Source organism: Apostichopus japonicus, chromosome 8 (assembly GCF_037975245.1).
Source record: "Apostichopus japonicus isolate 1M-3 chromosome 8, ASM3797524v1, whole genome shotgun sequence".
Classification (NCBI taxonomy): Eukaryota; Metazoa; Echinodermata; class Holothuroidea; order Aspidochirotida; family Stichopodidae; genus Apostichopus; species Apostichopus japonicus.
The window spans coordinates 7,564,161-7,587,883 of NC_092568.1; the positions used below are offsets into that span (position 1 = coordinate 7,564,161).

General features: G+C 37.7%; 3 protein-coding genes across 9 annotated transcripts in view; 1 reads left to right on the forward strand and 2 right to left on the reverse strand.

Moving 5' to 3' along the window:
- LOC139971813 (TNF receptor-associated factor 3-like) overlaps positions 1-3,551 on the reverse strand; it is a 61,043-nt gene extending 57,492 nt beyond the window's left edge. Inside the window, exon 1 of one of the 2 annotated variants that reach the window (XR_011794489.1) lies at positions 3,480-3,551. The gene's annotated coding sequence lies outside the window, so the exon portion shown is untranslated. The remainder of the gene's footprint in view (positions 1-3,479) is intronic. The other variant, XR_011794488.1, reaches the window with a different exon arrangement.
- LOC139971815 (uncharacterized) overlaps positions 1-23,723 on the forward strand; it is a 75,959-nt gene that overhangs the window by 42,275 nt on the left and 9,961 nt on the right. The window contains exon 1 of one of the 2 annotated variants that reach the window (XM_071978568.1): positions 419-1,691. The exons of the other annotated variant lie outside the window; for it this stretch is intronic. Within the exon in view, the coding sequence (XP_071834669.1) occupies positions 1,676-1,691 (16 nt within the window). The 5' untranslated portion in view covers positions 419-1,675. Of the gene's footprint in view, positions 1-418; positions 1,692-23,723 lie in introns of those variants that run through there. 2 annotated transcript variants of the gene reach the window in all.
- On the reverse strand, positions 3,708-23,687 carry LOC139971812 (uncharacterized). Of its 5 annotated transcripts, XM_071978565.1 has the most exons (11): positions 23,315-23,650; positions 22,335-22,511; positions 13,685-21,665; positions 11,825-11,934; positions 10,214-10,390; positions 9,745-9,886; positions 8,850-9,467; positions 7,770-7,963; positions 7,132-7,288; positions 6,226-6,349; positions 3,708-5,776 (listed from the first exon to the last, which is right to left on the reverse strand). In XM_071978565.1, the coding sequence occupies exons 3-6, from the start codon at positions 13,749-13,751 to the stop codon at positions 9,785-9,787; spliced, it is 456 nt and encodes a 151-aa protein (XP_071834666.1). In that variant the 5' UTR covers positions 13,752-21,665; positions 22,335-22,511; positions 23,315-23,650; the 3' UTR covers positions 3,708-5,776; positions 6,226-6,349; positions 7,132-7,288; positions 7,770-7,963; positions 8,850-9,467; positions 9,745-9,784. The 5 variants fall into 5 exon arrangements, 4 of the variants coding, with proteins under 4 accessions (XP_071834666.1, XP_071834665.1, XP_071834664.1 ...); XM_071978564.1 differs by having other exon boundaries at positions 8,850-9,886; XR_011794487.1 differs by having other exon boundaries at positions 4,107-5,776; positions 8,850-9,886; positions 10,214-11,934; ... (1 more) ...; positions 21,508-21,665; positions 23,315-23,687.

Consider the following 23,723-nt stretch of genomic DNA (forward strand, 5'->3'; position numbering starts at 1 on the left):
ATATAACCATAGAAATTTATAAGGATAGAACGCTGACACAGTGTATTGCCGTGTGTTTTAGTAGTGAAGCGTATCGGCAGTAACACTCCTTTTTGAATAACGATTCGATTTAAACACGTTTCCTTCATCAAATTCAACTATTATCATAGGCGTAGAAGCCCAACTTTCTTTTGGGGGGGGGGGGGGGGCTGAAACGACTTGCCTCAAAAATATGACCAACATTTTTTGCGCGCCCGCGCGTTCAACATATTATTGTGCATATCACATAGGCATGCATCGGTTAATCAAAGTCGTTACAATAATAATGATGATAATAATATCCATTTAACCATTGAAAACACATTGCAAATTATTTTTCTTTCAGTAGGTGACCGAAAATTTTTCAGCATATTGCCCGAATTTTCACAAAATTTTGGGGGTTGCGGGGGGGGGGGGGGAGTGCATCCCCAGCCTTCTACGCCTATGACTATTACCTAACCAATACATTGGTTAATAACTGAGAAATTGACCTTCGAAAATGGTAAATTTAACCTAATGCATTATTAATGAGGAGTGACGTCAAGAAACCCGTGCATGTTCTATAAGAAAAGAAAGTATTTTTCGCACAGCTGGGGACAGTGGCGCAGCGTCCATACAGTCAGGGGCGGATGCCCCCCTGACAGACTCAAACGGACTGTTGACGCCCTTTTCAGTTCTTTACCACTTTTTACATATTCACGGTTATTGACTGTTTTATTGCGCTCTCATCTACCTATTGACATTTGTAACATTTTGGTGGTGTAATTTGGCGTTGACACCTATTTATTCTTCGTTTATCTGCAAAATAGCCAGGCCCGGAAAGGACCATTTCCGGCGATCTAGGGAGTATCTTTACTCAAAATAATTATGTACGCTACGCGCCAACCAATGGTGGCGCTCCGCTTAGATAGTGTCGAAAGCGCCCCTACAGACCATTCTCGCCCCTCCTGATCAATACCCCTAGCCCCGCCACTGGCTGGGGACTGACTGGAAAGGAATCTTGAACTTTACACGGATTGCTACACAGGGATATACCCGATTGCGCAACACAGGGATGAACGAGATTGCGCACTATATAGACGTCAGTGATTGCAACACAGGGATATATCAGATTGCGCAACACGGGGGAATAAACTGGATTGCACAATATATGGAAGCTTTGAGTTGCCACTAACTTAATAATTGAAAAGCTGGAAAAGGATGACTCAGAGGGTAAGGGAGAGGCCTGTTGGACTTGCTGGTGGCAAAAGAAATATGTGTTTTTTTACAGTATTAGAGTAGAGTGTACGCATGGTATGAGTAGAAAGCAGAAGGAAGTTTGATATAAAGGGTCGGAATATTAAAAAAAAAGGTGACGGATAATCGTAAAAAATAAATGATTGATGTCAGGACATCGGCAAAGGATTCTATAGTAATCTGAACAGTAAGATGTAAGGAAGAAAGATTTGGAACGGATGGCAACAAGGAAGTTATTTTGGGACTGAACCTGGGATACTGCGTGGAACATATATCGCTCTCCTGGAACCTATTTATTAAAGCAAATATATTAAATAAAATAATAGCACAACGCAATTTAGTATATCAACATCAACAGGACCACAGAAGAGTCAAGAACTTAACCTCCACGTAATATTTTTAAGTGTACCGGTACCACGCGATGCCAGTTTATTTAAGTAAGTAATTTATGATTTACATGTTCCCAAGATTTGAATACATGTATTATATATCAGTTTGTAAACGTTTCGGTAAGGAACATTAAATATGTGTAACGTGCTAGCCAGGCGCGTAGCCAAGGGGGTGGGGGTGCGAAGGGGCCAGCCGCCCCCTTGAGCATATTTTTAAAAAATTTTGTTAATGTTTTTATGATATCGCTAGTATTTTCAAAAGAGAAAATGCTAAGATGCATCGTACAAGGCCTGGGAAGTGCCTTTTCCAGCGATCTGGGAGGCATTTTCGCCATCATGGTGGCGCTACGCTTAGATAGTTTGCAATGCCGAATCTACAGTTCCGCCCCTCCCTTGGCAAATTCCTGGCTACGCGCCTGGTGCTAGCACATTACACATTTCCACTATATTCAAATACAGTTTAGTTCTGTGTTTATATTTTGCGTGTGTCTTGCTCTCTGTATGGAGTCTCCGTTCCAGAAAAGAGATAACTGATCAAGCTGGAAAGTTACTCTCATTGCTAGTCCAATTTTGGCTACTTCCCATTTGTTCGAAATAACCCGCTTACAAAGGCTACAGTTATTCCACACAGTGGCGTAGGAAGTTACTTTTGAGTGGGGGGGCTGAAGACTGGTGGCCGGCCTGGGGGAGGGGTCTAAGGGAAGGGGGTGTCCCCCTCCCCTTTGGATTTTTTTGCATTTCCAGGTGGCCTCAGATGCAATTTGGTGCAATATAGCACACTTCAACACCCACTCCATTTCGTAAACTTAATTTTGTATTTTCACCTGGCCTTAGATGCAATTTGGTGCTCCAAATGAGATTTTTTTCTCATTTGGAAATGAAAAAGGGGTTTTTTGACTTGCGAAGTGGGGGGGCGGAATGATACTTTCGCCCCTCCACATTTTTCACTGGGGGGGGGCTGGCGCCCCCCAGCCCCCCGGTTCCTACGCCCTTGATTCCACATATACAGATACAGATTTATCTGGCCATATAAAGCCAGATATAACTGGATAAACAGTCAATCCAGATAAAGATTTATCTGACCATATACAGCCAAATATAAGGTTGGATATGTAGTCAATCCAGATAAACTTTTATCTGGCCCAGATATGGATGCCATAATTTTTTACCAGATAAAATTTTATATGGGCCATATGAAACTCCATTATTAAGTAATATCTGCCCAATTTTTTATCCGGCCAGTTCCGGAGCAGATTTGGCCCAGATTAATATCCTAGATCTGGCCCGGATCTGGATTATTATATCTGGCCCAGATCTGGGATTTCGGTAAGGGCTCTAAGTTAATAACTACAACTAATGAACTAAACTAAAATGTGATTGCGAATACAGCCGCAACTGCGATAGAATATGTGGCATAAAAGTGGCGTACTGAATTATGTAAGTTAGCCTGACAACATATCTGTATAACGGAGAGCTACAATAGACAATACTTTCGACTCTTCTCTCGCTTCGGCTCAAAATGCTGAAAGAACGAGAGAAAACAAAGCGCCAATGATAACCGCCGTGTTGTCTCAAACTGACTATGCTAACTTTGTACGCAATTCCTCACTGAAATTTGCTAAGACTCAAAAACAAAAACGAATCGTGAATGAGGAATTTCATCATGTTTCAACAACAACTCAAATTTGATTGCGACTACAGTCGCAATAACGAAAGACTTAGTATATCAAACATACACATATATGTATACTGTATCAATTGTTGGTCCAACAACGATTGACGAAAGACCCAAACGACTAATGACGTACATGATATGGCAAAGAATAGCAAACTTACCCTGAAATTTTAAAATCCATGTAAACTTCGTCCATGGATTCGCCTCTGCTGGAAAAAATAATCGTTCCCTGCTTCACATACGGACTTGTTTACCTTTATACGGAAGCTTAAACGTACGGAAGGTAAGAAGTGCCACCCTAAATTAGAAAAACTTTGCCCCATATGTTATGTGTTTATCATGCCATAGTGTAATTGTTTACATAAAACTAGTGGTTCAAGAAATTTATTAACTATTTCTGGTGAACAAGCAGGGGGCTATGTCAATGTTCCCAGGGTCCAATGTTCCCAGGCCCCAGGGTTCGATGTTTCCAGGGTTCGATGTTCCCAGGGTTCGATGTTCCCAGGGTCCAATGTTCCCAGGGTTCGATGTTCCCAGGGTTCGATGTTCCCAGGGTCCATTGTTCCCAAGGTTCTTTGTTCCCAGGGTCCAATGTTCCCAGGGTCCGATGTTCCCAGGGTTCGATGTTCCCAGGGTTCCAACCAACTGTTGAGCATTTTCTGCCCAATTGCCGCTGGGTAATGTTTTTACTCATAGTTGGGCATATTATTTTACCCATAAATAGTAATTAAGAAATTACCCAACTGGCCTGTTGGGCAATGCTTATCATTTGTTGGCGAAATGTTGAATACGCATATCATTTGGTTGGGTATCCGTTACTACTAATTGGGCAACATAGGGCTATTTATTGGTCGATATTTCGACATTATTTAAGCAGTTTTTCTCCCTTTATTGGGTAATGGATAGTTAATCAATATATTCATAATGATCAATACAGGTATTTCACTATTTCACCGTTTTTTACTGACTATACACAAAAATGTTGAATGATATACCTTAAAATAGGTGGGATGAACATGGAAGGTTGGATGATTGTGAACAAGTATAGCATACACCAAACCAAAAAGACAGATCTAACAACACAGTGTATTGTAGAATGATTTATTGAACATCTACTTTCTTGAAGCAGCATATCAAAACAAATTTAAAGCAGATAAAACAGATGAAAATCATAAGAAAAAATACACTTATCACATCCCACTTTGCTATTGTAGCATGCTAATATTGTCAATCAATTGTTATAGTAACATGTAACTGTCATCCACCCATTGCTATTGTAGCATGCTACTCACATCCACCCATTGCTATTGTAACATGCTACTCTCTTCCACCCACTGCTATATTGTAGCATGCTACTGTCGTCCACCCATTGCTACTGTAGCATGCTACTCTCGTCCACTCATTGTTATAGTAGCATACTTCTCTCGTTCACCCATTGCTTCTCCTGTCATTGTTTTTTAAAATGTGTTTATTTTTGCACTGTTTGGTTAGTTCTCAAAGTCAAGAAATATATGAGCAGGGAAGCATTACCAACCCATGTAATCAACAGTTTAAGGATCATAAATCAGAAACTGTTTTGGGCGCAAGTCTAGATAAGCTATAAAAGATGACCAAAGGTTGATTTCCATATTAAATCTTCTATCAGTAATAGAAAACTAATCCAAATGTAGGCAGCACAGGTGGAAACACATATCTTATGTTTCAACATGTTTAATTACATTTTAGTTTTGTTGGAACGAGACTGGTTAACTAACACCAGATCATTGTGATACTAAACCAAAGCTAGGGGTACCATCATGTCATGTTAGTACTCTATGCACAGGTTTTCCAAAATATTAACTGATTTTGTAAGACATTACTGTGATGGTGTTAATGAATATAATCTATTAAAACAAACTATTTTTGGCTGATTCAGTATGAAATAAAATGGCAAACACTTAACCATGAATGATGAAACCAAGTTAACTGATACTGTACCTCACCAAATTCCTTGAATGCCAAGCCATGAAAGCTAAGTAACAGAACAATGGAAGTTAAGAAAAATCATCTGTAATTTTACACAGTATTTACACTTTAAATTTGTTCTATCAAGATGTAATGCATGATATAAATACAATGAATAGTTAATAAAAGAACTACTTTGAATCTGATGCGATGAATGCACGCAGATTTCGAATGGAACTTGTGATGCTTGCCTCAGTGAAGTCATAGATCACAACCTGCAAAAACTGCCATGCAATCTTACACATTGGTTGATATTCAATGTCAAATATGTACATGGCCTTAAAGCATACGTCAATAGCTTTCATGAGTGATTGCTGAGGGAGTGCATTTCGTTCTATGATGATATAAGTTTGTGATGTAGTTATCCGACTTCCCCTGCACACAACAAATGGCTGTGGGGTTTCTGTTGCTTTGAGGGTCTTTACATGTTGGTCTACAATATGTCAAACATTTCCTATGAAAAGAAAGAAAAATGCAATATTTTAAGAAGTGCAGTTATCTACAATTTCATGAAATGACACAAATGTAAAAAACCATGTAGCTATGAATATGTATGTGTATATATATATATACACACACACATATATATATATATATATACATATATATATGTATAATATATAAGTGTAAATATAAATGAGCAGTCTTCAACAATTTTGAGATCCCTCTAAGCTCCCCATTTTACTGGAGCTGTCAAAAAAACTTTCAAAAATTTTACCCAGTGACCTCAAATAACGTTTGACCCCCCCCCCCCCAAAAAGGATAGACTTCTTTTACTAAATATGGTTGATATACACATCAAATATGAGATCTGTCTGAGCTTCCCAGTCTGAGCTATTTGAGTCACTATTTCAAACCTGCTGTTTGAGCCCTGCATTCAAATGGGGATGTAGAAAAACTTACTGGTTGCACATCAATGAAGCAGTTTACTGAATAATTTGCTGAGTTGTGACCCTTTCTACCCTTTCCACTCCTTCCACTTCTGAATATGATAGCTAACAGGGAAGGGCCAGATTCTTTGTTTCTTCTGTGAAGATAAAAACAGTTAAACTGTTAATTATTCACCCCTTAAAACTGGCTAGTTAAATTTCTGCAGAATACAAAATATAACATTTAGGCACCCTTTAAAATTTCTTAAATGACTCTTGCCATCTTCATGAAAAAACATCACTTTCTGTTTATGAGAATCACTTTCATTGTTAAACTTTCATGGTATTAATGAGAGAAGCAGTATACATTCTAACCTTTGGTAACGTTAAACAACCAAGTTTCCAAATATTCATTACGTGAAAATGTTTGTATAGTCTCTAGAAGAGACACTTTGCAGATTTTGACCTCTGGCTGGTGACCTATTTCTTTTAACAAGAATAAATTAAGGATAACAACCTCACAAGATATGATCATATATCAACACACAATGTTGCATGTGCATGGACAGATTCACAGAGACACAGTCTGATAAAGGGTTGTCACTTACATGCATGTGCCATTTACATTGCCTGATTCATGTAAATATGGAAATATTGCCTTGATGTGAGAGTACCACAGACTTGGAGTCCTCCTAAAACTTAAAGCAATGTTAGACTTCATTATTAACCATTTAAAAGGTTTCTTTCAATTGTCCAACAATTAAAAGGCTCTATTCCTTGGTTTTTGAACAGCAATCACCAATAACCATATTTTAAGTACAAAGCAGTGAGCATACTTTACTGTCAATATCACCATTCATGTACCTACAGCTCATGAGAATCTAATTTGATGGACCAACAAGTCAACATATGTCTGTTTGTTTTGTATATTTAGGCTTACCCTTTGTGAGGTCATCAATTTTTGTATTCTGCATACCTAGGACTTCTCTCCAATTTAGCTGTTGGCTGTATAAAAAAACTTTTCTTGCCACCTTCTCCCATCTTTGATAGAGTTTGTTTGATCTTGATGGGTACAGCAATGCAAAGTCTTGCTCAATCTAAAATGAAAATGAAATAGTTTCTTAAGTCACCAGTGGAACATGACTCTTTTTGGGAACAGCTGCATGCTAGACATGGAAAGACTCACACATTAAAAAGCTTAGAAAATAGTTACTGTGGAACCAAATTATTTGTGGATTAAATGATAATTAATGATAATTATTTCAGACCTTTAACAGCCAAACAACATACATAACGTAACCCAGGGTAACGATGGTTTCATGAGAACAAACTATCAGTGAACACTGTTTGGCATTCTGCTTTACTATTCCCCCTCAATATGTAAGAACATAGATAACCTGCAGATTTTACATACACAACTTTCATTTAAGCCTTACAAAAACAAATCAAATATGTCTATAGCCAGCTATCTTTAAAGATAAAAAAATATATGAAAATGCCTAACTTGGCTGTAATGAGTGTCAGGTGCAATCATATTAATCATTAAAAAAGAAAGCAAAGTATTTAATAGAATTTTACCATTCCTGGGTCCAACAATCGTGGAAACTCAGCAATGGTGGTGTTAACACTCCCCAGACTTTCTTTTATTCTCTTTTGGCGGTAGAAAGCTGTTTTCCCCATGAAAACAGTAACTTGGTCTTCAGGTTCCTTGTTGTATTCAAGCCATTGATTCATCATAACAAGTTCTTCTTCATTTTCAGGTGCTACTGGTGCTGAGAAATGAATTGTAAAGTAACTTCTATGTAATTGTTTTGCTTTGTGCAGGTTTATTGCACTTACTCTTGTATGCTGACTGCAAAATGAACTGGACGGGCTTGTTAATGCTGTTATATACAACTTTAGGTGTTCATCTGGATGATGTTACTCGATATGTAATATGTACCTACAGTACCACTATCATCATTTTCCTTCAAAAGATGATAGAAATCTATAACTGAGAAACGATAATTTAAGTCATGCCTCATTGTTACTATTCTTGTTATAGCTACCCCAAGAAACAGGCAGACTTCACTCACCACAAGGCATCTGTTGTATTCAATCCATTATAATTGTTATAGAGATATAGTCTTTACTAGCTTTATTGTTGTTGTACAATTCCTTTGGTTCATGCAAAACTTGCCTAACATCTATCGTCACCCTTGTCCCAAATATGTAGTAAATGACTTGACATTGCAAATTGCAACAAAAATGAATATAACTGAAGGTTAAAGACACACTTCTCAATAACATGAATGTCAATAGTCCCAAAATCACAGGTATCTGCTACTCACCATGGCACATTAATATGAAAGTAGACTGCATCAGTTCATTACACACCTCTGGAAATCTTGTGATTACAAGCCTAAAGTCACACACACTACACACACTGCCAGTGTAGACTGCATATAAGCTACATACATATGCCAGCCTTCAGCATGTAACCAAGCACTCATTTTAACCTTATTCATTCATGCCTGTATTCTCAGTAAAATAACATATAAATATTGCTTACTTTTTCTAGATTTAATCAAGATGAACATGCTCTGTAGGATGAATTTACAGAAGTAGGACACTATCGAATAGATGTGATGGATCTATAAAATAAACGGAAATACAAACCTAGCATGGGTCCTTCTTTAGGGAGTTCGTCTTTCTCCTTCCCCTTCTCTGGTTCATTCATAGCAATTACTCTTTTTCTTCTGTATCTGAGGTGTTCCTCCAAGTATCCTGTTGCTGGTCTTCTTTTAGCACCTTTACAATATCATGCTTCCTGACAATAATAATGATTCCAAAATGTGAAACATGCTTGAATAAAAGAGAGTAATAGGTTTCAAGCACTCAGCCAAAGTATGTCTCTTCTTCTAACAATATTCCTTTGATATCAGATCAACTGGTCAGGGTATTTTTGGCCAAATGACCTTTTGCTCTCAACTACAGATACAACAATGCATACCTTTATGGAACCCACACTTACTGTAACCAAATTGTCTTAACCATATAATGCTCATCTGTCAGAATGCAATGAATTCCTCTTTTATCTTCAACCTTTAAGCACGCTGTATAACCCAAGAGAAGATGTGTTGAGCCCTTGGGTTTTTTTCATAAGGCACATTTACAGTAACTAGTTCAATTAAAGACAATTTACTTACATAACCAAGTGGTGTATCTGAGTCATTTAAACATGGAAATGCAATGACAATGGCCTGGGCTAGTGCGCCTTTGATGAAAGAACTTGGCCTGTGAAAAGCATAAAAGGTGAATTATTTCAATGAGATTTATGTAACAAATTGACCAAGCTTGTGTGTTCTTCTCAAACGTCACACCACACCAGAGGATGGCGCTGATTGACAGACTGATGCATTGTCATGGCATCATCGGCACTACAAATCCCATGTCTTTCTTGCTTTAAATGAATATGATCTGAGCAATGGATGATTACAGGGTAGCTGTGAATTCCATGAGCTATTGCATGAGGAACTGTTGCAGAGAAATGAAAATTGCCCAAAATACTCACTTATCACCATGACATTCCATCATGTGACTAATGCAAAGCTCTACAATACTGTGTCTATCAGCTTTGTTGCAAATTTGTTTTCATCTGTGTTCTTCATTGCCCTTCTTCCATTTGCATTTTCAATCAGAATATTTCTCACGTCCTACAAGAAAACAAACAAGAGAATAGTGAGAATAATTCTTACTAGGTCATTTAAGACTTAACTTCAGCTTAACAGCTAAAAATATCATGCATTGTGTGATATAAGTTATTTCCAGACCTTTACAGGAAATATTTTCTTAAATGGGGGCAGAAGGACATGGTTCCCACACCCCATAACAATTGCTAGGGGATCGGGACATTACAGTAACGTCCTCTGGCTTTGTGCAGTACTGTAGGCTGTGTTATTGGCATGCTTTATAAGAAAGAGACACCACTGGGCCCTGCCATATTTTAAATGTACCCTTATAAATATATGGATTACACTTACAAAATGAACCCGTTTTTCTTGCTTCAGTGGAGGTGGTTGGAATGAGGTGTCAGTGTCACTCAAAGATTCATCTTGGCTTATGCTAGTGCCTTCATCTTCAATATCCACACAACTAGAACTGCTACTGGTACTAACATCCAAAGGTAGAAACTGCAATTGTTGACTGGGAAGCTGAAACTATAAAGAAGGACCATCAAGGACATAAATATAAGGATTGTTCTACTAGTAAGGAGTATTAGCTACCATGTTTTTCAAAATTTCATTTGAATCAATCCCAATATAAGAATAGCTATTGTAGCTTCCTAACCTTTGTGTAAAAGGTTTTAGAAATAAACCAATACCCCTCTGTTAATATACACATACCAGTTTTTTTTTTCTTCTGCATGGTGCACAGCTGATATTACACACAGGAGAAACGTGGTGCAATGTACAAAATGCTGCAATCATATCCATGAGTTTGAACAGCAGTTAATGGTCTGTAGTCAAACCAGTCACAGGGTTGCATAATTTCCACATCTGTGCCCACTCCATGTTGAACAGCATATATATGCCTGTAAATGCCTCTCATAATACAATGTCTTGAGGGGTTTCAAAACCAGGAAAACAGATGTCTGTCTTACTAAAACACACAACACTTCACCTAATGTAGGTCCTTCTTCTGTCCAAATCATAACTACAGTGACACTCTCTCTGAACTCATAGCCATGAAGTTCAGCTACTCCAGCAACAATAATTTCATCTTCCATTCCACAACTTAGCTTTGCTGCAACTTTTTCACTGTATTCAAGATTTCCAATGGTTGTTATGACTTCCTTGCTTAGAATAACATCTTCACTGTCAATTGGTTTCTCAATCAAAAAGTCATAACACTGCGCTAGCTGATACTTTGTTGCCAATGTTTTGGAAATGTTTTGGAAATTGTTACAAATGTTTGCAAACTGCTTAAAAAGTTTGTGTTTCCCTTCAAAATGAATTGATGAATATTGTCGCAATGGACCAAGTTCGCGGATGATTCTAGGGTAGTGGATAATAATGTGCTGCTTTGGAGTCAGGTTACGTTGTGGAAACAACTGAAGGAAATGTTCATGATGATCCTTAATTAAAGATTTAAGCATGTATGTTGCAGGCATGCTTATTGATTGGCTCATAACAATCTTAAGGATTTCAACCAATAACAAATAAAGATCCCACTCTTCACAGCTACTATTAATTTTGTCCCCAATCATCAATGGCAAGTGAATTGCTAAGCATACCATTTGGGCAGCTGTTTGCCCACTTGCCCCACTAGGATTTAAAATTTGTGACTGTCTGAAAGGGTTTGGCTTATTTTCATTGCTATAGTCTATGTCAGGCCTATTGTTAGCCTCGTGTTGACATTGAGGAACTCCAATAAATGGCTCCTGCTGAGAAGAATGCTTTGTCAAGAGATGTTTCTTGTAGACACATAATGTATTAAACATTAGCACACATCTACCTTGACTGCAAACAATTTTCACCCTGCTTTTATTGGCAATGCCATGTACATGCTTGAGGTGGAAAAAAAGTTTCTTGTTGCCTCCTTCAATAGTCCTAAGGCATTTGAAACAGGTGCATGACATCTTTAGAGCTTACCTCTTCTCGCCAACCCTCTAAAAATTTCAGTCTCAGTCCGACTTTAGGAATCAATTCTTTTATACTTAATTCATCCAACAAGGCGAATGCAGTCACATCAATTCCATTTTCTGTTGAGAAAAGAAAGAAGAAAAACAATGAACCACAACTTAGCATTGGCAGCAAAGTTTGAAAGCTTCGGGAGTCATAATCATTTGACTGTAATAGGACTGGATTTTGATGGATGCTGCCCTATTGGAAGCTTTTGCTTTCAAATTTTAACTTTGAAGTCAGTTTTGAAGGAATATACTATATACTATTAGCACATGTTAATTGTGGTATTGGGCAATTTATTTTTCTGGTCTAACCTGCAGAGCATCCTCAGTGATAACACTTGTCACAATTTGCAGCTTTAATTTATTTGCAGGAGCCCAAACATCCCTTAAAATTAATTTATATTGTATATATTCATTATTACAACTGACTAAACAGTGCCCTAACCCCCCCCCCCCCCTTTATGACAGTGGTTGCAACATTAATAAATACAACCATGCACAATTGTGACAATTAAATTCATTGCCATCAAGGTATATCTGATGTTTTGTTTTTTCAAGTTACAATGTATTGGCTAGGGTAATAGCTTAAACTACGTTAAGTGGTTATGTTTAAAGTAAATATTCAAAGACATCGTCAGTTTCAAGGGCTCCAAAAGTAGCATAAACTGGTATCTGATACTGGGCAAATTTAATTTGACTTCCATTACCCTACCCTCACTTTGTGTTTGAGTTGACCCTTCTCGTTTTGACCCCTCCCCTACTGTAGCTGTCCCTAGAATAACAACCAGTTCGCTAATTTTAAAAATTCCTGGGCACAACCCTAGGTTACTAGACTTAACGTCAGACGGTAGGGTTTGCTTGGTTGCTTAATTTGTACAAATTCGATCAGCAAATTAGGCATAGCCTAACGTTAAGCCTGTGATTGTTGGCCAGTAGCATAGGCTAAGTAAGTAGGCTAGAAAAGTATGGTATGTATTGCGAAGTTCGCCATACTGCGAAGTTCGGGCACCCTAAGAAATACACGATTTTCACCATGAAAACCTACAGGAAGAGCCAAATTTCACCAAAAAGTACGAAGCTACAGTTATTTTCTCTCCAAAATGACCCGTGTGCAAGAAATTACTTACATATTTGTCAATAAAATGACAAAGATCTATGAAGTCTGTTATAATTACTGAAAGAGCAACTGCGCCACCAATTTTTACCAGCGCCACACTGTGGGTTGCGTGTCCGAACTTGGCAATACTCTAGCAAGAAATACCAGTTCCACAATCACGAAGAATCTTCTTGGAAAACAACGTGAAAACAGTTTGCAGGAAAGAAAGTTTGGCCGTGTATCGTACTATAACAAAATTCTCCCACCATATGAAGTATATTTTCAAATGATTTATACCAGAAGATTTAGTTTTGGGGTGTTTTAAGTCTTTAAGTGGCCGAACTTCGAAGTCACCATCCTACTGCGTACACTACTCCTACTATCTACGTACCCTTGGAACTTGTACATTAATGAATTTCATGCACGGTTATCTGGTGTCAAGTTAGGTCCCAATGTCTTACGCTAATATTAACATAAATACAATTCCAATTCGATCGTTGCAGCTACTAGGCCTAGTACTAGTATAACAATATAGCCAAAAGCTAGGCCTAATCTGGACCTAGGCGACAATAGTTAAGTTACGTTTGACCTATCGAGTAACGTTACTCATTATGCTTTTCGACCTTACCTGACGCTATCTCTTTGTATACCAATATTTACATCATTTTCATATCAACATAATATAGGTTAGTAATTTTGTTATCCTACTCTTTAATAGTACTTCCTTACCTTGAAACTTGTCTATCAGCTCTTCAATCCCCCATTTTTGTAGGATTTCTTCGATAGGCCTGCCCATCTTCTATATTTTCATCTACACTCGTCATCTACACTGTATGTATGAGCTATGCGATGATGTGTAACGTACGGTGTTTGTCCATGCAAACACCAACGAGGTAAATGAATCTGGAGGATTCATGTCAATTGGGTGCGCGCGTACCATGTATGGAGGGTCATGTGATGTGTTCCAGGGTGGTACTATACTGATATTTCTCTGTAGCAGTTCGAGAACAGTGTTAGTGACTTCGTGAAAGATTGGTCGGTTCGGACATGGGAACTAACGGCATAAGAAGGTACTGGTACTTCAGGCCTACGAAATAGTGCTAATATGCTAACGTTCAACCTTATTCTCTTGAATGAAGGCAGGCCTTCTACATAATAGATCTTACTTATTAATACAGCTCTAGGGGCAAGCTTTGTCTCATATGGCCTAACGTTATTACAACACGCTATAAGTGAATGAAATGTGGGGAAATGTTTAGTTCAGTGCAACCACGGAATTCTCAAAGGAACAGAGCCTAATGCTGCTCGACGGGAATATAGCTATCACGTTAGGCTAGTAGTAGTAGTAAGTTGAGTCTCGTCTATTCGACATGCTCAGTGATTAACCTCCGCCACGTTTTACGATCTTGCGCAAGGTTTATTGCTTCCTCGAAACTGTTAATATTAATGTCCTTGAATTGCGACTTTATTTTTCCAAGCAAGGTAGTCACGGGCCTTCCAACTGGTTTAGCAGTATGTCTCAGTGCTTCTCTTAGAGCAACCTTTGCTGGAGCGTCCTCTTGAAGTCTTGCTACATGACCAAAAAATCTCAATCTTCTATGTGCGACTATCGATGACCAAGGTGTTTGGTTGGTTTCGTTGTAGAGCTCATCATTTGATAACCAATTATTATTGGTCCATCTAATGTTGAGAATATTTCGAAGTAGTCTCCTTTGAAAAGTGTCAATTTTGCGATCAAGATCCTTCGTTGTGCCCCACAGTTCGCAATTGTACAAAAAAATACTCTTTAATAAAGTCTCAAAGATCCTAAGCTTAATTTTCCGGCTTATGTTTTTGCTTTTAAAAATGCTTGACAGTGTGTTGAAAGCACCGTTGGTTATACCAATTCTTCTGTTAATGTCTTCTTCGGTTCCCAGCAAGCTTCCAACATATTTACATTTCTTCCAACTGTCATTTCCTTTTCTTGTGATTGTAAATTTCTCAGTTTTTGTGCAATTGATTTTCAGATTTCTTACTGCCAGTTTGTCAGAGACTCGTTTTTCGATGTCTTGCAGTATATGCTGACCAGTTGATGCCCAAGAGATATCATCAGCGTATTGTTGGTCTACTGTGAAAAAAGAATTATTGGTGGTAGTGCTGTAATCATGATCAACTAACTGCGATGGCAGGATAACTGCATCGATATCATTATCATCTGATTTCATAGAGTTGGCTAGATAAGTTATAAAAAATAGTGCACTTGCACTATCTCCTTGTGGTGAACCAATGTTAGTGTTAAAAGGAAGTCCTAGTTTGCCCTCTAATTTGACGGTGTAGGAGACGTTATCGATTAGTAGTGATATCAGGTGAAGTTCGTCGTTGGCAAGAACCTGTTCTAGGTCAGTTAGCAAGGATCCTCGTTGAATTGTGTCGAACGCCTTGCTCATATCTAGCATCAATAGATTTATAGTGTAACCTATGGATGTTATAGCTTTTTCTGCTAACACTTTAAAAGCGAAGACAAGTTCAGCTGTGCAACGTCCTGAAGTGTAGGCAGTTTGGGTAATGGGGAGGATATGCTCATCAATTGACGGACGAATCCTCCTGGCCACACAAACCGCAAGAATTTTCCTCAGTGTTGATAATAAAATTACTGGTCTTAAGTTTTCTGGTGGACCTTTAGTCTTTCCCGGTTTTTGGATAGGAGTTAGGATTCCTTGTTTAATTTCAATTGGGAAATCTCCTGATTCGGCTATACTATTTAAGATATTTGCTATGTGTTTGTGTGTGCATGGGGCATATTTGAGATGTTCGGCTGTGACCTTGTCACAACCTGGGGTTTTATTATTTTTTAAGGATGAGACTGCTTGTTTAATTTCATCTTCATCAAAGGGCGTGTTTAGTTTCTCTGGAAACACGTTTGGTTTGGGATCTGGAATATTGCAGTTAAAAGTCTTTTCGAAATGTTTGCTGATTTCTTTAATTTTTGCGTCGGTATCTCCTATATGTTTATCGCCAATTTTAATTGTAATAGGGTCTCTCTTACTCTTTTGTTGTACTACTCTTATTGCTTTAAAGAAACGATGGGAGTCATCCTTACAATTTTCAATTTCGGAAATTTCGTCAATTAATTTTTGTTCATGGGTAGTTTTGACTAGAAAATGTTGTTGTTTAATTATTTTGTTCCTTTTAGTTTTTAAATTTCTCTTTTGATCAATATCTTTACAGTTGTCAATCTGTAGTCTTAGGTCTTTTTGTTTCTTGGATAAGCTTGCTATTTTAGTATTATTAAAACGTACTTTTTTTGTTGGTGGATTTAAGTTTCGGGCATTGTTTAAACAAACTGTTGACAGTTCCTTCCAATACGTAGCTGGTGATTGGGAAAAATTGGTTTCGTTTAATGTGTTAAATACGTTTTCATTATAGTCAATTTTGTTTGATTTAAGATGGCAGGAATTACTACTTTCAACAGTCTTATTGACTGGATAAATTTGTCTTCTTGTTGAGCTATTCAGGGTGAAACTACTTATAATGATTTTGTGATCAGTGTTAATATGAAGGCCATTATAAGCTCGAGCATCGATATTAATAATTTTGAAGTTTAATGGGGCTATGATATAGTCAATTTGGCTCCTGATTGGGTTTCTGTGATTATTGGGTATAAAAGTACTTGTATAAGTGTTGATATGCTCAAGTTTGTGTTTGTAGAAAGTATTACATAAGTACAGATCGTTACGTACAATTAGGTCTGTTAAGAAATCACCATTAGTATTAGTATTTCCAGTGGTGTATTTTCCAATATGTTTAGGAAAGAAAGGATTTGATGAGCCAACTTTTGCATTGAAATCACCACATATAATCACTTCTTTTTTATTGACAGTATTTAGTAGATCTTCAAGATTTTGGTAAAATTGTTCGGTTTCTACAGGATTCTTATAAGTTATTGCTGATGTAGGGGCATAAGCATTAATAATATGTAGTGGATGGACTTTATTATTATAAGTTCTATAAATTGTCAACAGAGCAAGGCGATCAGATATGGTTTTAAAAACACAATCAATTCCTCTCTTAACAAAGAAACCGACACCGTGATATGAATTGCTACAAGCTGCTTTAAAAAATGTATATGAATTGGATTGATCTGACCTTGGTAGTTTGACCTCTTCTGGACCTCTAATCTTTGTTTCTTGCACAGCGGTGATGTCAAGATTGTATCTTGTGATGTCTTCAATTAATTCAAGTTGTTTTTCTTCTTTGGAAATCCCACGACAGTTAAGAGTACCGACTTTAATAAACGTTAGGCTACAGGCACAGTTATTGCTAGGTAACGGGTGTCGTCTGCTGCTCTAAGCACGCAAACACATTTACGTACTAGTTGGGTGAAATCATCATGCGTAATAGGGAGAGTAGTATATTAGTACCACCCTGGAACACATCACATGACCCTCCATACATGGTACGCGCGTACGCGCGTATTTACTGTGTGATAGTTTCTCCAGATTCATTTACCTCGTTGGCAAACACACACAAATGTATAGGCAAAACGTTCATTTTTTCGTCGCAGATGTGCGCGTCGCCCCAGCACCAGTGACTTTCGATTTGGCGGGACGCTTACCAAATGTTGGGTATATTTCATTCACTTTGCACAGCGGTTTACTAAATTCTGTTTTACTATAAGTTGGTCAACAACATAGAGCAGTGATTTTGCCCAATATTGTTAAAGGTCAAGCGACACGTAGATTTGACTTTGCATAATATTAAACTTAACAATTCTTACATTAACAAAAACACAACACCGCGATTTTTTTCCGTCTCCAAAGGGGTAGAAATCGGTAAAAAGTACTATTACGTAATAGATTCAGTGACGTCACGGGGGAGCGCAGAAGAGTGCAAACTGTATATGTTCTGTGCAGTGCATTGGGTATGGAGAAATCTCAAACTTCTCGAAAATATTACCTTTTTCAGCAGTCTGTTACAAGAAAGTTAAGATTTGGATTAAGATGAAAAATCACAAATTGATACATAAGACATCGAACAAAACATCCATTGACTTCTTTTTTCATAAATTCCTTGCATTTTCTTCCTATCAAGCAACATAAACTCCGCAAAAATCGGCTAGATTGACTCGTTCAGGGAAAGCCGAAAACAAATGACGTCATTTGTTTACCAAGTCGAAAGTGCATGATATCGATATACCACATACAGTTTCTATTCACGCACTGTAGGACGCATATATACACAGCACAGCATAGCTTATACATATCGCGAAATGGCTGCCGGTGTGACAGTACAGAGTGTCCCCCTGTACAAAGTGTCTCCGCGGACACTTTGTACAGCATATTTAGTCCGGTCGGACATTATCTGCTGAAAATTGTGTCCCACCCTCACAGCAAATATAGTCCCACCGGACGAAATGTCCTGGTACAGAATGTCCGCAAGTACTTCATAGCATATTTTGTCCCGCATAAAATTTAAGCATTTCGATATTCAAAAGGCAATTGAGTTCATTATATCAATAATTAGAGCAGATGCATACGTCAGAGTTAAATGTTACAGGAAATAAATGAGACGTTGTGCGTTGCTGCAAAACAAAAAATAGAACGGGGAAAAAAAGAAGAAAAAGAAACAAGGCTTCCGTCTGTAGAAGATGTTAATCATGTTTTTGTTGTGATTGCTGCTATGTTATCCTCCGTATATGTTGCATTTTGTATTCGGCAACTACATGGCGTTCATAGTCATCTTTACAGAGGGAGAGATAGTATAAACCTAACTTCCTCCCCAACGGAGGGCGGGTACGAGATAGGGAATGCAACAGCTACAACACAAAATGATAATTGCAGAGGTAAAATATTACGAACTTTAAGGGTCCAAACTTCATTGTTGCCGTATTTCCCTAACACACAGTGGGTAAGTTTTGGCAAGTTTGGTAACTGTACTTCATGGGTCTACGAGAGTTGCCTAGCGAATATGAAATTTCATCCGTGCGTAAAGCTCATTATAGGACGGGAACCGAGGGTGTTTTCAAGTTACATCCTAAACGAAATCGGCAACGCTGTATACAAAACTCAGGCCCATACACATAATTTTGAGTGCAAGGATAAGGGGGGGGGGGGGAGTTGGGATGGTAAGTTATCGAATTTGTGTCCTGGGGAGGGGTCTTCTTAAGTCTGTGAACTATCTGTGATGAGTTCCAAAATATTTTTGTTTGCTAATAACAACCATGAAGTAGCTGGAAGATACTTCTCTGACCTTGAAAATGTCAACACTGCCCCAACCCTCTCCGTATGGGCTTGACACATATTTATTGACTTTCATTACTACTTTGTTTACTTTTTTACCCTTCCTTATTTTTGTCACTCAATCGTCGTGTCAAGGTTTTCTCCCTCTCAACAGGGTGGAAGGCCATTCCCCCACCCCCTGCCCCCTAAGCCTGTTGTGATGGCCATGCGTGAAGCAAATCTTCATTTGTATAGACAAATGGCATTCCAGTGATGAAGGTTCGTTATTTCTTATTATGAATGTTTCTTATTGGACAAAAGTGGTTCAAATTAGAAAAGATATATTAGAACGATATCCTCTTCAAAAGAGCTGCAAAACATACAGGAAACAAAACAAAGCCAAACAAGGGAAAGAATAAAGCAAATAGGACAGAGCAGGATGCAATATGCTAGATTTTTTGTCTCATCATGTTTCTCACACTTTAAATATGTCATTCTTGTAGAGAAAAGTTTGTTTAAAGAAAGTTAATATAATAAAAATCAAAACATGAAATTGGATGATAGTCATGCACAAACACAATGTTCTGAATCTATATCAGACTAGGCGAAGAGTGAAAAAATGATTATACATGGGATCAGGGAGCCAGGAGCAGGGGGGCACTGTCTGTACATACTATTTTTAAAATGGCATCCCATATCTTTTTATAGCACGGTTAACAATAAAGAATCTCAATAAATAGTATTGATAACATACTAACACATCATATATATTTAAGTGATATGGCCGGTGTGTATCGGTTTATAGCATAACGAGTGGTGGTTGTGGAATGAGAAAATGTCCCTCTGATGTTGTGTGCCCACCCCCACTTCCTACCCCCTGCATGGGGAAATTTAACTGGAATGATGACTCTCCCTTTGTAGCTCTGATGCAACTATAGATAATCCATGCTTTCTAGAGCATCCTTCAAGCAGGGAGGTATTGCTTGATTAGAATGATATACTACTGTCACTCAGATATCAGTACAACCAAATCTGTGCAAAATAAAAGTTGAAAGCAATATTATGAGTAGTGAATGCCACACTGTAAGTCATATATAAAATACATTATCATCTTGAAAGGTTATGTGTAAGCTCCACTACAAAGATAATTAACATTCACCATATTGGTTAAGTGTAGACTGTATAGTGTACAACTGAACTATGCTTAGGCATTGAGTTAATTGGATGATCTTTTATTGTGACACCTACATGTTTATGGGATTACTGGCTCCATTTTTTTAATTGGAGATTGCATGTCATAATTTTGGCGCTATATTGTACAGTTCACTACCAAACCTGAAAAGTTTTAACCACATGAGCCAATACAACATTTGTGACATATTAATTAAATTTAATATCAGAAATTTATCAAATTAGATTAAGCTAGGATACAACAGAAGTTTGATGACTTTTGGTGCTCTATTGATGTATGTGTGCATGGTATGACTGTTTAATGCCGATCAAACATTAATTGTCCTGAATCAGGATCCATGGGGGTTCAAAACACCCTCTGTATGACCCAAATGCAAAAACAAATAATGAATGCTAGCTAACAATTATTATGGTAAAATGTACTATTATACGTCATTTTGCATCAAGAGACCTAAACATTGCCTTATTTTGCCAAAGAAAAAGGGGTCCCTCTCCCAGGTTTCAGGAAATATCCCCCACCACACACACAAACACATTAAGCAATTTTCCACAACGGACCTAACAGAGAAATGGTACCAAAACTCAGTTGATACATTATCTCTTATCTTGTCGAAGTTCCTGTCAAAACAGCCAAGTAGTAATAAGTTCACACTTTCTAAACAGAAAAGTTCCCTGTGGTTACAATATCAAACTGTCCAACACCTTTTTGAAAAACAACACACAATAGGTGGTGTCTAGCTGTGGAATGTGGTCTTTATTGTTTACTCATCATTTGTTTGAACAAATAAACTGTGTCTGCTGCAGTCAAACATGTCCAGCCAAGATCACTTATTGGGGATGTAAATCAAATGACGACAATTGTCAGGCTATATGCTACTTAAGAACCAGAGGTGGAACCTTTGCAAGTAAATATAGGAACAAAAACTACTTACATAAACTTGTTAATGGGGACTTAACCTGCAAAGATTTACAGTACACTTTCTCGGTTCTCACCTACCTTCGTGACCTTTCTGTATGCTTAATACCTATTTGGAAATAAGTTATACTCAAACACAGCATTCTGCCATGCACTACAAGTTATTTGCATGGTACAAATAACAGATATGATGCCATTCATATTGGAACTAACTACAGAAAATTATTCACTTTTTAAGACATGCTTACCTCATCATCACATCAGTAATGAAATAAGAAGTTGATGCTGCAGTCTTGTCAGGCACTGCCTTAGTCTCAGGCCACTTTGAATAGAAGTCAGACAGTGTTATCATGTACAGTCGCTCGGCAGCTGTCACTGGTAGAGGACCAATAAGGTCAACACCAACCTGTTAAGAAAGAAGACAGCATTTAGGTGCTAATTAAAAAAAAATTTACAAGTTGCAGGCTTTGTCTTGACTGTTGTTCTATTCCATTGCTTCATTCTGTACACAGATCTCGATAAAAACAGTGGGATATCTGATCGAAACAGGGTGTTGGTGGATTTAGGCCAATTATTTTTACCTTGCAAGCATGAAAATGTAACTTACACCATACTGTACCATACATTTACAATCGCTTCAACCACTAAACCAGAAAAATGATACGCCACTTTTTGCAACTTACAATTATATGCCTATATTGATGGTTGCTTTGCAGTTAGGCCAGAGTGTGGATTAAAGGTTTGCTGTATAGGCCCTAAATATGCCAAATTTTCACTATGGACAAAATTCTGTAAGTATGTTTATTTCCCTGGAGGAAATTTACCTCACTGGGACATTCAATCATCTCGTTCACATTTAGAATGTCTGAGCACAATTTAAAGGGTTATTACCCCCAGGAAAGTACTTTTTGAAAACTTCTAGCAATTAAAGTGGCCAAAATTTAGGGCCAATACAGACTACCTTTAAACTTGTATATAAATGTTTAATTTGTCCAGAAAGAGTGACATCAACTAAACTAAACCTTCACTGCATACTTCGGACATCCTGTGCAATTAAAACAGATTGAATATTTACCTGTTTCCATAATCCAGTTACAGGAATGCTATGGAGACTTGTTCGTAGGTCTACATGACAATGATGCTTTGACATCCTGTTGAACATAACTTGTTACATCAACGTTGATAGTTTTGCAATAGAATCTAGACAATAGACATAGTCTGTTGTCTGGTTTATCTATGCAAAGATGAACACCTTCAAAGAGATAAGAAAATTCATGATCAAGAAGATATCATGTTTTTTTGCCCCCCCCCAAAAAAAAACAACAACAAACAAACACACACAAATATATGGGCTGCACAATTGGTAGTTCTAGCTGAAGTGCCTAATTAAAATTGAATTACAACTCTATATCAGTGTTTGAAATGGAATATTCCCATTATTGTACATATTGCATGGCCACAATTGGGGTCTATAGATATTTAAGAAGTTTTCTTCTGCAGTGAGGTTTGGCATGTAGAGAATATGCCACACCTAAAAAAGTACTATCAGGCCTTCAATATCTGTTCTTACCAACCAAAATTAATGAACGTGAATTTGTTATGTACAGTATTAGTGCCACTTTCCTCTAGAAGTAGGCTCGGCTATATGCTATAGTCCAATAATTGCATTTTATAGTGTCCCATGCATGCAAACCAGACTAGCTCTCTAAGCTTTAGTGATCTGTTGTTATCTTTTATGATAGGCAGGGCGATAAAAGGTGGAAATTTATAATAATTGTCACAAAAATTTGTTAAGACAATTGGGTAAACAAAACGAAAAGAAATAGGCCCTAATAACTTTGCTCAAGCATACAACTGATTGTAATGTTGCATAAGCAATTGCTTGACTTTTGCGAATGAGTTTTTACAACTAACCAAAACGTGGTAAAAGAATATCATGATTTGTGCACCAATCAGTCCTAGAGGCCTGGTTATAGTTTAACTGTGGAATGGCCGTTCGCCATTTAACAACCAAAGGCATATTGTGTATCCTATACTGTAAGTTACAGACATTACCTTATAGATGTCACTAGTCAGTGTGAGCTGCCTTCAATTTCGGTACGCAAGAGTTCCATTTTCAGCCAGTCTGAAAGACTTGACTTTGTCTCCGTAAGATTCTTCTCTGTTTTATTCTTGTAAACCTACTTGGATAGCTCTCATCTCTTAGAATGTCCGCAATTTGTCTCACGTTTTCTGCTAGCTTTTCCGTTTTTAGTTGTCGCACGACTTTACTGCTAAATATACGGAAGCCGAAATGCGACAATTTGCTATTAATACGGATACTGCCAGAGTCCATTACTAATTAAATTTTTGCTACTCGAAGGTACATGCTACGGCGGACATTGTGTTCAGGGGGACACAATTTACAACAAAATATATAACCGTCAAATAATGTCCCCTCCGTGTAACCATAGCATATACTGTC